The sequence below is a fragment of the Oratosquilla oratoria genome, chromosome 12 (genome assembly GCF_046742065.1).
Source record: "Oratosquilla oratoria isolate Oo_2021 chromosome 12, ASM4674206v1, whole genome shotgun sequence".
Lineage (NCBI taxonomy): Eukaryota > Metazoa > Arthropoda > Malacostraca > Stomatopoda > Squillidae > Oratosquilla > Oratosquilla oratoria.
The window spans coordinates 43,636,788-43,649,385 of record NC_134788.1 but is presented as its reverse complement, the minus strand read 5'-3'; the positions used below and the strand labels follow the sequence as shown (position 1 = coordinate 43,649,385).

Sequence of the window (12,598 nt, the reverse complement as noted above, 5' to 3'; positions counted from 1 at the left end):
CTATCCATCTTTTGCAACACATAAACTGTGCTATACATACAGTAGAGGAACAACTTCACTAGAGCAGACAAAATTGGTGCCATTCTGTGCAGCTGGATCACTGAGGCATTGGCTCTAACAGGAGTTTGGTGAGTAGGAGGAGGGATGGTCGCCTTTCAAATGAAGTGGCTGGCCCTGCTGTGCATGTGCTGTGTCTTGCTGACCTGGGCAAGGGACAAGGATGATCTCTCATGTAGAAGGAGCTAAAATAGAATGGAAATGAATGATGGATGGGTGAGGGTGGGTGCATGCTTTAACTGGCAACCTCCCTCATAAGGGAGAAGCCTATTGATATATAGATAGTAACTGGCTGTGTAAAGTGAACCATTGTAAGGGGAATACAGATTAGAAATAGAACAAATCAATAGGGATGTCTCATTTATTGATGAAGGGCTATCAAGCTTTGTCAGGTTATCATTTGAGAATTGTATGTACATTGTTTTTCAGTTACAGATGGAAGAGCCAGTCAGCACTGAAAATAAAGTGAAATGTACTGTAGTGAGCAGGTGGGTGAGTGAGGAAAGTTATGTTTTTTTGTGTAATTTTAAAGTAACTTTTACAAATACTCCTTTTTTACTAGAATTAGTTTCTTGAATACACACACACACACCACACACACACCCGACTCCCAGCCCACAAAAGTTGGAGTAATGTTTCGAGTCATTACTCCAACTCTCGTTATGCGGGGAGTTGAGGGTGTGTGTGCATGTAAGGTCAAAGCATTGCCCATATATCAGTCATATGAGCTCTGAGCTCTCTTCTGGGAGGGAAATAGCCCTCGATCACGAGTTCAACACGTGATTCAAAAACCATGGTGAACACACACACACACACAGGAGTGGAAAAGTATGTCCCAAGACAAAAACAAGAAAAAGAATATGTAAAGTGCTGGTACAACAAAAGTTGTAGAGTGTTATAAGACAAAAGGGACAAAGTTTGGACCAAATGGAAGAAAACAAAAGACCTGAAAAATGGAAAATATATACTTGTTATAGAAATGAATATGTACAAGCGTGCAGAGAGGAAAAGATGTCATAGAAAAATGTAAAGATCAACCAAAACTATTCTACAGATTTGTAAACAACAAACTGAAAAACAAACAAGACTTGGAGAAATTAAGACAAGGAGTTGAATACACAGAGGAAATAGAAATGGCGGAAATTATGAACAAGCATTTTAAATCAGTGTTTACAAGGGAGAATATACAACCGGAAGAGATCGAATGGAAGTAGAAAGTCCCCCCTATGAAAGAAATAGAAGTAACAAAGAATGAAATAATGAAACACTTGAGTAATCTTGATGTCAGAAAATCGCATGGACCAGATGAAATAGTAAACTGGATTTTGAAAGAATGCAGAAATGAACCGGCAGACAAAATACATAGCATAATAAACAGTTCCTTGAAAGAAAGGAAAAGCTCCAGAAGATTGGAAAAAAGCAAATATAGTACCTATATATAAAGGAGGTAATAAAGAAGACCCTACCAACTATAGACCAGTCTCTCTAACAAGTACAATAGCAAAAATTTGTGAAAGAATTATCAAAAGTAAATGGGTAAAATGTTTAGAAAAAAAAAAACAAAAAAAAAAAACAGCGTGCTAAATCCAAGGCAATTTGGATTCAGACAAGGACAATCATGCGTCACTAATTTAATATGTTTCTATTCAAGGCTAATAGATATAATACAAGAAAGAGATGGATGGGCTGATTGTGCATTTCTAGACCTAAAAAAAGCTTTTGACAAAGTACCACATAAGAAGTTGCTTAAGAAATTAGAAACTGAAGGAGGAATACAGGGCAAACTGCTTAAATGGATGGAAGACTTTTTGCAAGAAAGAAAAATGAGAGTAGTGATAAGAGAAACACTCAAAATGGGATGACGTAATAAGCGGTGTTCCACAAGGAACAGTTCTGGCCCCAATAATGTTTGCTATATATATTAATGATATGGATGAAGAAATTGAAAGTTATATGAGCTTCTTTGCAGATGATGCAAAACTATTAAAAAAAAGTGAACACGGAAGAAGATTGTGAGTCACTACAGAGTGATCTAAATAAAGTATGGGAATGGAGTAGGAAGTGGGAGATGGAGTTCAACACTAAAAAGTGTAGTATAATGGAATTTGGAGAAAGCAAAAACAGAATAACAGGATCATATAAATTGGGAGAAGAAGGAATAAAAAAAAAAGTAGAAAATGAGAAGGACCTGGGAGTCATAGTTATGAATATGTCACCTGAGAAACATATACCCGGTAAATAAGATTTTTGGAGAAACTTACAATTTAATAAGAACAATTAAAGTGGCATTTACATACCTGGATGAAGAAATGGTGAAGAAAATTCTAATCACTCTGATAAGACCAAGATTGGAATATGCTGCAACGATGTAGTCACCAAGTACAAAAAAAAATGTATAAAAAAACTTGAAAGAATACAAAGAGCAATTACAAAATTGGCACCAACAGCCTCAAAACTATCATATGAAGAGAGACTAGCAAAACTTGAACTACAGACACTAGAGCAAAGAAGAGAGAGAGGAGATTTGATAGCTATTTACAGAATCATGAAAGGCATAGAAATTATTGATATAGAGAATCTGATAAAATGGGATGATAGAAATACAAGAGGACACGGAAAAAAAATCAAGAAAGACAGCTACAGAAAAGATCTGAAAAAGAACAGCTTTCCTCACAGAGTAATAGACAGTTGGAACAAGTTAGATGAGAAAGTGGTGTGTGTAAAAACAATACATGAATTTAAGAATAGTTTAGGTAAAATGAGATATGAAGACGGGACACCATGAGCATAACTCCCCTTCCCATAAAATACAACTAGGTAAATACACACACACAAAAACATCCAAATGGCAAATATATATAAAACATAGGAACGAATATATGAATATACGCAGGAAAGAAAAAAGAAACTATGAAAAAGATATTATAGACAAATGTAAGGATCAACCTAAACTCTTTTACAGATATGTAAATGATAAATCAAAAGACAAACATGAAATTGTAAAACTGCGTGAAGGAGATAAAGAATATAAAGATGACAAAGAAATGGCTGAAGCTATGATCAGACATTTCAGGACTGTTTTTATAATTGAGAGCTCACAAATTTGGGAAAATTGACAATGAGAAAGATCCCCTAAAATGAAAGAAATAAAGATAATGCAGAAATGAACAAGAGACCAAATAAAAAACCTATATGTAAGGAAATCACATGGACCGGATGAAATTGCAAATTGGATATTGAAAGAGTGTATAGATGAACTAACAGATAAACTATACAAGATGATAGACTTTTCACTCAAAGAAGGAAAGGTACCACAAGATTGGAAAGATGCAAACATTGTACCAATATATAAAGGAGGAAACAAAGAAGATCCTACAAACTTCAGACCAGTATCCCTTACAAGCACAGTAGCAAAAATGTGCGAGAAGGTTATCAGAAGCAAACAGATCAAACACTTGGTAGAGAATAAAATATTAAACCCTAAACAATTTGGCTTTAGAAGTGGAAGATCATGTACCACAAACTCAATATGTTTTTACTCAAGATTAATAGAGATAATACAAGAAAGAGATGGCTGAGCAGATTGCGCCTTCTTGGACTTGCAGAAGGTTTTTGACAAAGCACCACATTAAAAAGCTAATAAGAAAAATTGAAATAATAGGAGTAATACAAGGTAAGCTACTGGAATGGATGAAAGATTTCTTAAGTGAGAGAAAAATGAGAGTGGTACTTAAAGACAAAAACTCAAACTGGGAAGATGTGATAAGTGATGTCCCGCAAGGCTCCAATTTGGCTCCTTTAATGTTTGCCATATACATAAATGATATGGATGAGGGAGTGAAGTGTTACATGAACTTCTTTGCTGATGATACCAAATTACTCAAGAGAGTAAGCAGAGAAGAAGACTGCAGATCTCTACAAGAAGACGTAGACAAAATATGGGAATGGAGTCAGAGGTGTGAAGTGAACTTTAACATTAAGAAATGTAGTATAATGGAATTTGGAAAAAGCAAAAATAGAATATCGGGTCCTAAGAAATTGGTACCAAAGAAGTAAAAAAGAGTTGACTCAAAAAGGGATCTGGGAGTGATTATCTCAAGTGACTTGACACCTGATAAATATGTCAATAAATTAGTTGGAGAGACTTTTAACTTATTAAGATCAATGGAAGTGGCCTTCGACTACATGGATGAAGAAATGGTAAAGAAAATAGTGGTTGCAGTGATAAGACCTAAATTATAGTGTGCTATGACACTATGGGCACATAGTACAAAATAAAATAAAATAAAATAAAGAAATTAGAAAGAATTCGAAGAGCAGTAACAAAATGGCACCTACACTGTCAAGTTGGACATACAAACAAATACTGGATAAATTACAGAGAAGAGAAAGAGGTGATTTGTTGACCATTTCCAGAATTATGAAAGGGATGGAAGTTCTTGATAGAGACAACTTATTAAAATGGGACAGAAGAGGAACAAGAGGACATGAGAAGAAGCTAAAGAAAGACAGTCACAGGAGAGATTTGAAAAAGAATAGCTTCCCACACAGAGTGATTGATGTCTGGAACAAACTAAATGGGGTGAGTGCCAAAACTATACAAGATTTTAAGAACAAACTAGATGCAGAGAGATACGAAAACGGGTCACTACGAGCATAGCTCTCGTCTCGTAAAATACAACTAGGTAAACGCGCGTGCGCACACACACACACACACACACACACACACACACACACACACACACACACACACACACACACACACACACACACACACACACACACACACACGGCTATAGAAGAAATATGAAGAAAAACAGTTTTCCACATAGAGTGGTGGACACTTGGAACAAACTGGACGATGAAATAGTGTGCACAAAAGCCATTTATTAGTTTAAGAGCAGAATAGACACTGCGAGATACAAAGGCGGGACACCACGAGCGTAGCTCCCCTTCTCGCAAAATACAACTAGGTAAATAATACACATGCACACACACACGTCGGTCGAAGTGACAGCGAAGTTTGGAACTCCAGGAAAACTTCAAGTTACATCGATCTCAACAACGAGGGAGTAACTTTGTTGTATTAATAGGGAAGGGGAAAGCTCGTGGTGTAGGGGGAAGGTAAAGATAAAAGAGAAAGAGAGGGATTACTGAGGAAAATGGAAGGAAATGAGGAAAGGGACGAACGGGCCCCGGATGTTAGAAGGGGCGTAAACAAAAGTGGCGCAGAACACAGACGAGGAAGAACGAGGAAGCAGAAGTTTCAAAAGCAGAAATATAGATAGTAGCAGCTCAATGGAAAGATATGATAACTGCTTTTATGGATTTAATGAGGGAGGAGGTGACAACCTCCCCCGACTAATAAATCTAGAGAAACTAAAAATATGAACGAAGCATGGGAGGTTAGGTTTGACTAATCAACACTAGTTACCCAAAGAGTTGATAAACTGGAAGAACTAAAGAAGGAGAATCAAAACCTAATTAAAGAAACAGAAGAATTAAAAAGACAGTTAAAAGAAGTAAAAGATGAGAATGAGGAATTGAAGAATAATAATAAATATAATAAAGTTCATAGCAGAAGAAGCACAGGGTTGGAGAAAAGTCCAACAGAACAACAAATTTGTATTTAGAGATATAGTGACACAACAGGTGAAAGAAACTAAGGACACAGTTATTAAAGTGATGAGAGAAAAGGAGAATATAGTAGGAGACTTAGCAGACAAAAATAAATGTATAATTATATTAGGGATGGAAGAGAAGCATAATCCAAATAGGACCACAAGACTAAAAGAGAAGGAAAAGGTAAACAAGATATTAGAAGTAGTTCAAGAGGATGGACAAGAAACAGGGAAAGAAATTGAAGAAATAAATAGAATAGGGAAATGCAATACAGATAAGATCAGACTAATTAAGATCAAAATTAGGTCACAAACGACAGCAGAGAATATCTTAGCAAAAACAGGTTAACTCGCAGACAGTGATCAATATAAACAGATATGGATAAAAAGAGAAATAAAGTGGAAAGAGAGGATGAGAAAACAAAAAAACTAGAAGCTAAGAAAAAAAATGAGAAAAGAACAGATGGTTTTGAAAATGAACTAATTATGCGTAGGATTGAATTGAAACTAATCAAAGTAATATGTTAAGCCTACGTTTTCTACGTGTTTAGTTTAACAAAGGGCATCCAAATTATATATATATATATATAACTTAAGGGTTTCGTATGATCTAAACCAGACACTACTCAAAAACTTTAATCCTCTCTTAAAATTTAATATACAAATACAACTTTGTTCATTATATTTTCCTTTGTACTGGTCGTCTCATAATAGAATATATTTGTATCAGTAGAATTCCCTTGGTACATCAAGACTTTGAGTTTGCAGTAGTGTTTTCATTATTGGAACGGAGCATTCTGATTAGCCCAAATCTCGGTAGGCTTTACGTGTGTGTGAGGTCACTGATTCTATCTACATTTGATGCAAGAGGAAATAATAATAATAATAATAATAATAATAATAATAATAATAATAATAATAATAATAATAATAATAATAATAATAATAATAATAATAATTTTATTTGGCATTGAATCAATATACATGAAGTGCAGATAATGAAAAGAACCCATAGTTCGAAATAACAATTACAATTGCCGAGAATATATATATATATATATATATATATATATATATATATATATATATATATATATATATATATATATATATATATATATATATATATATATATATATATGAGGAACTGAGTTACAAAGGTCTCCGTGTACCACCAACCCAAACTTAAAATAATAAATTATAGCATGACTGCCTCATTGTCAAAAGCGGGTTCCTGGGTATATTGTTGAAAACATTGTACAGTAAGAAATTAAAATGTTTCGATGGAAATAAGTAAATGTAATGAAATGTGATTGTAGGAGTGGAAGAGACGAGCTAGAGAATTCTTCAAAAATCTATACATTCACATGCTTTATGAAAAGATTTGTTTATCAACAGAAAAATTGATGATGGACGACTTTTAAAGAAACCGGTCTAACAAACATTGCTTCCACCACATATAAAAACAAAAGAGAATCACCAAAGCTATCCAAATATAAATTTGAATCGCAGTTTTACGTTTAAGTTTGGTTCGATTCTATCACACGTAGACAATCAAGGAAAGGTATTAAAACATATTTGCACCGTAAAATCAAAACATCGGCATAATGTTCAAAAGTTTAATCGAAAACTTGATTGTGTGATCCCGTAAACAATATCTTTGTCTTGATTATGCTCGTAGAAACCCCTACCGATTATTTACCTTGTAAATAATATAGAAATGCGTCCTGATGTGGTTGGATGTTATCATAAATAAATAGTAATGACAAATAAAAGAACCACTGAAGTAACTGAAACAAACTAGCGACTTCGTGTATGAACTGGTTTCAATCAGACTGGAGAGAACCATGGAAGAGTTTTGTCTTTGGCAAAAGGGGTTTCCTTCCCACCTAGGTCAGTGCAGTGTAATTAGTGTGTCGTTCTGATTTTATTTTTTTATTTTTTTATTTTTCGTTGTTAATAAGATATGCAAGGAAGTTTGATTGTACTAAATGATAGATTTGTGTGTGGGAGGACTGTGGTCATGACTGAGGTACTCATTCTTAAGATGGGTGGGAGTGGGGTTGATTAAATGCTTTTTGTGTTATCCTCGGCAATTTGCAATTATTATTTCGAACTATGTGTTCTCATCATCATCTGCACTTCATGTATATTGATTCTTTGCCAAATAAAGTCTTTCTATCTATCTATCTAAATAAGTCTCTATCCAACTGAAATGTTAGAGCAATATACCCACTTTATCCCTCATAATCTACACCTATGCCAGTGTCCATTTACATACTTTTTTGAATAACGTCAAAATGGTTTATTGAGCAAAGGAACCCCAGGAATAGTGGTTGGAAAGAATCAAAATAACCTGTTTATTCTTGTGTCCCCATACATTATATTTTGTACAATATCTGTTGGATTTATTTAGTAGAGGGTCTTATGTTCATAAAACTTTGGGTTATATCAAACTTCTGAAATGTTTGTGTTTATGCATGATAATAGTCAATTAAATTTTTACCATGTGAACATAAAACTGATGCTGTACACTTTGCAATGATTTATGTAATCATTTCCACCACAAACCACCAGATAGCCTAATATTTTCAGTTTGGGGATGGCTTCAATATTTCAGACAGTTTATCTGGCAGAAAAAAAAAGAAGGTTTATTTAGTCATTATGAATCCATTGCCGAACAAAGGCCTCGCCCATCCTCTTCCAAGTAATGTGCTAACCTCACCTTTATTAGTCCTGCAAAGTTTTCAATCTCAAATCTCCACCTATCTGGTCTTTTTCCATGCCTGCCATCTTGTGACACCTAATCAGTAACACTTGTTTCATCTGCTATCCTGTCAAGCTTTTTCCGCTCCTGTATCACTCCACAATACCTTTCACTCAAATCTGCTCACTTATCCAACTCACCATCTTGCCCTTCATTGCTTGCTTAGCATTGATCTCTATATACTCCGTGTATATTTAACAGAAAGGATTTGTCTCTCATAGTGCTATGCTCTACTGATTCTACTTCACATGGATACCAGAAAGGCTTTAGTAATTATCAATCAATATTAGACCTATGTATAGGAACCAAAGGTAGGTACCTCTAAAAAAAAATGTCAGAAAAATCATCTTGCTACCTGTCTTCAAAACCTGTTAATTTCACCACCCTCCCAACTGGATGCAGAACATTTCTCTGTACTTTTTCTTTTTCACATGAGGAGAGATAACAACTGAATATTTGTCCCCTCTTCCTATTAATCTAAGCCAATGATATAGAAGAAAAAACACTAATACAATACAGATAAGTCCAAATTTTCCTCCCAAAGAGTTCTATATGAGGTCCCAAGAACCAGTACCAGCTTCTGTGTAGCTCAGTAAAAAGTTGAAGTAACAGTTATCATGTGTTTACTCTTAACTTTTGAAGATTCAAATATAGACTAGGGAAAGATTTGTTTGAAATTGAACCAAGAGAACAGACAGGACATGGGTATTCCACCATAAATCACATACAGACAAATAGATTCTTATATCCATCTTGAAGGACCACTACACGAAGGTAACCATCATTTGTCAAAGATATTGTAATAAATGTTTTTGACAGAAATGAAAATAGGATGCCAGCAGCTAGAGTAAAATGATAGGTGCCCCCAATATGAAAATATATACATGAAATAAGTTTAAACTTTTCACAATGAAAGATACTACATACAGCTGATCAAAATGTATGGCAGCAGAGTAGAAATTTAAGTGTTTACCTAGCTAAACCCATCAGCTATTTTTATGCAGAAACTGAAATACTCATAAAACAACGCTTTACAATTATATGTACACTAATTTATGCCAGTCTTTGCATACATCACACTTCATAATTCAGCATCACCCAGCAGAATTATAAAAAAGAATTGTGCATCATTCTTCTCACACATATCCCTAGGCCTGCACATGGGCTAACAAAAGCACATACAGAAACAGATCATTAGACAAATACTACAAAATCAAATATCCAAAGCTAAACCTTGCACCCATAGATATAAATCCAGAAGAAATCATATCAAGAAATATGAGTCATTGTTGCCAACCACAATTTGAGTCACCTTTCAGTGCCAAAATATTATTACTGGCAACATAAAATTTGTATGATTCTGAACATCACATGCCCCAGATGATTATGTCTTACTGTAAGACTGCCCCACAGATGTACATACTGGTACATATACCAAGGCTTTTTCCCCCTTACAAGGGAGGTAGCCACAGATGTAGGGAATGAAAACAAGCAAAAATAATTCTTGTGCAGTGTCCATTAGATATTTCTAATACTTTCTTCCTCTGTTGCAGATGGAAGAGGTCCACATTACTGAAAATATAGTAGAGGATGTCATTAACAGCTACTGTATGAAGAAATATTCGGAAATAAGATGGTGATCCTAAAAAAAAAAGTTTATACTTTCGTGCAAATCTTGAGTGATGAGGCCATCTCCATGAATGTCCTTTGTTCTGCCTGATTCATTAGATAAGGTAAAGGTCCATCAAATGGAGTGATTCATGATATCAGTAATTATTGAGTTATTATTCCAAGTTTCTTATTCCACCATGTGGTCAAATCCTGCCAAGACCATCGATAAGTGCAGTAATGCCTTTCCTGAGGAAAGGAAAGATGAAAACATTCCGGGAGAGGTGCCTTTGTCTAAAACAATTCATGAGAAGCTTCTGGTAGAGACCAACATAAGGGATCAAACTGAAAAGTGTTTGATCTGCACAACTTCATTTTCACATGCAAAGGATCTTGAGGAACACATGAACACACACTTGAATGAGAAAACTCGGTACTGTTCACTGTGTGACATAAATTTTGATGATACAAGTAGCCTCATACTGCACATGAAGATACATGAAGATAACAAGCCACACAAATGTTCCCACTGTGGTGCTTCATTTGTTTGGAAGGGTCATCTAACCAGGCATATAAGGACACATACCTCAGAGAAACGGCACAAGTGTTTACTATGCTGTGCTGCCTTTGCCCATCCATCTAATCTGAAGCGTCATTTGTTAATACACACGGGAGAAAAGTCACATCAATGCACAGTGTGCAGCTCTGCATTTTTGACAAACCAAGATCTAAAAACTCACATGAGATCTCACACTGGGGAAAAACCATACAATTGCAACATTTGTGGGTCTTCCTTCCCTTATTCCTCAGGTCTGAGAGGCCACATGCTGAGACACAAGGGAGACAAGCTTCATAAGTGTTTTATATGTGAAAGTGAATTTTACACTGCTGCAGAGCTTAGGTCACATCAAAGAACACACACAAAAGAAAAACCTCACTCATGTACCCTTTGTGATGGAAATTTCACTTTGTTAAGTAGTTTGAAGGACCACATGAGAACACATACAGGGGAGAAGCCGTATGAATGTAAACTTTGCGATGCAGCATTTGGCAATAGAGCATCCTTGAACAAGCATATCAAGAGGCATGAAGGCCTGAAACCACATAAATGCTCCGAGTGTGAAGCAGCATTTTATGAAGTGGAGCAGCTTCGATATCACACGAGGATTCACACAGGAGACAAGCCTCACAGTTGCTTGCGTTGTGAGGCAGCCTTTTCTCGCCTCAGTGACCTCAAGAAGCACATCAGAATCCACACAGGGGAGAAACCATTTAAATGTCAGCTTTGCTTGAGGTCATTCAGCCAAGTAGGTCACCTCAAGACTCACATCATGTCTCACTCAGGTGAAAGACCGTACAAATGTGATCATTGTGATGCTGCATTCACCACCTCAGGAAGTCTCAAGTCCCATTTAAGGACCCACACAGGAGAGAAGCCTTACAAATGTTCCTTCTGCGGAGTTGACTTCTCCCGCTCCGATTATCTGAGGTACCATCTCAGCAACCATACAGGCGAGTTACCTTACAAGTGTCAAGAGTGTGGTTTAAATTATGCTCGACCTCAATCGCTCAAGACCCACCTGATGAGGGTACACTCAGGGGAAAAACCCCATCAATGTTCACATTGCAGTGCTGCTTTCACACGTTCGGATCACTTGAAATCTCACTTGAAATGTCACACAGAGGAAAATCCCCACAAATGTCAAGAGTGTACTGCTAGCTTTTCCCGCATTGGACACCTAAAGTCTCATATGAAGAGACATGCTGATGAAGAACTGCATAGGTGTACACACTGTGGTGCTGCCTTCCCTCAAGCAGTAACTCTCGAGCACCACCTGAACACACATGACCAGAAAAACAAAAGGCCAAAGATAGAAGAAGTAATAATTAAAGAAGAAAAAGGTGGGGTCTTAGAGAAGGACATTTCTTCCACAAATAGAATTTTAGATTCTAAAGACTACAGTCATATTAAGGTTAAAGTGGAGAAGGACCAAGTCTTAGACTATTAGTTGTTTATTCTTTCATGATGAATATTTGCTTATCTTTGAAGGTCCAGGCAGTATTTTGTTAACTACAGAGCTTAGGAGTGCAGCATAATGAGGAAATTCCTAATCATTGCATTATTTCTTAGGCAGACTAATAACTTTGTACAATTGAAGTTTTAAAGATGACCAAAATTCTCATTTTGCTTGGAATGATAGGAGAGCTGATAGGATTTGCTTTTAGGTTCTTAAATTTGGGTAGCTTTGGAGAAACTATTAAATCCTAAGAATTCTGAATGGACTTTTTTCATCTAATTTCAACTCTCTGTATACATATGTGATTTAGTAAATACTTGAGTAAAACTTGAATAGTTTAAGTATCCTCCATTACCTTTTTGTCACTGTGAATTCATTCACAAGTATAACTTGGTTACTGAAGTTTGCAGTCACTTACTCATTTAGCTATTCCAATAATGTCAAGATTATATAAGTTGTTTATAAAATAAGGAGTTTCAGGTCCATAGGTTGTTAGATACACAAATAGTCTCCAATTATTGTAATGG

The 12,598-nt window shown here is 35.7% G+C and overlaps 1 protein-coding gene across 2 annotated transcripts; it reads left to right on the top strand.

Moving 5' to 3' along the window:
- The first annotated feature begins 7,286 nt into the window (after window positions 1–7,286).
- On the top strand, window positions 7,287–12,392 carry LOC143031558 (uncharacterized). 2 transcript variants are annotated; one of them, XM_076195569.1, is made up of 2 exons: window positions 7,287–7,571; window positions 9,999–12,392. In XM_076195569.1, the coding sequence occupies exon 2, from the start codon at window positions 10,206–10,208 to the stop codon at window positions 12,060–12,062; it is 1,857 nt and encodes a 618-aa protein (XP_076051684.1). In that variant the 5' UTR covers window positions 7,287–7,571; window positions 9,999–10,205; the 3' UTR covers window positions 12,063–12,392. The 2 variants fall into 2 exon arrangements, with proteins under 2 accessions (XP_076051684.1, XP_076051685.1); XM_076195570.1 differs by lacking the exon at window positions 7,287–7,571 and adding an exon at window positions 8,625–8,756.
- Window positions 12,393–12,598: the final 206 nt, after the last annotated feature.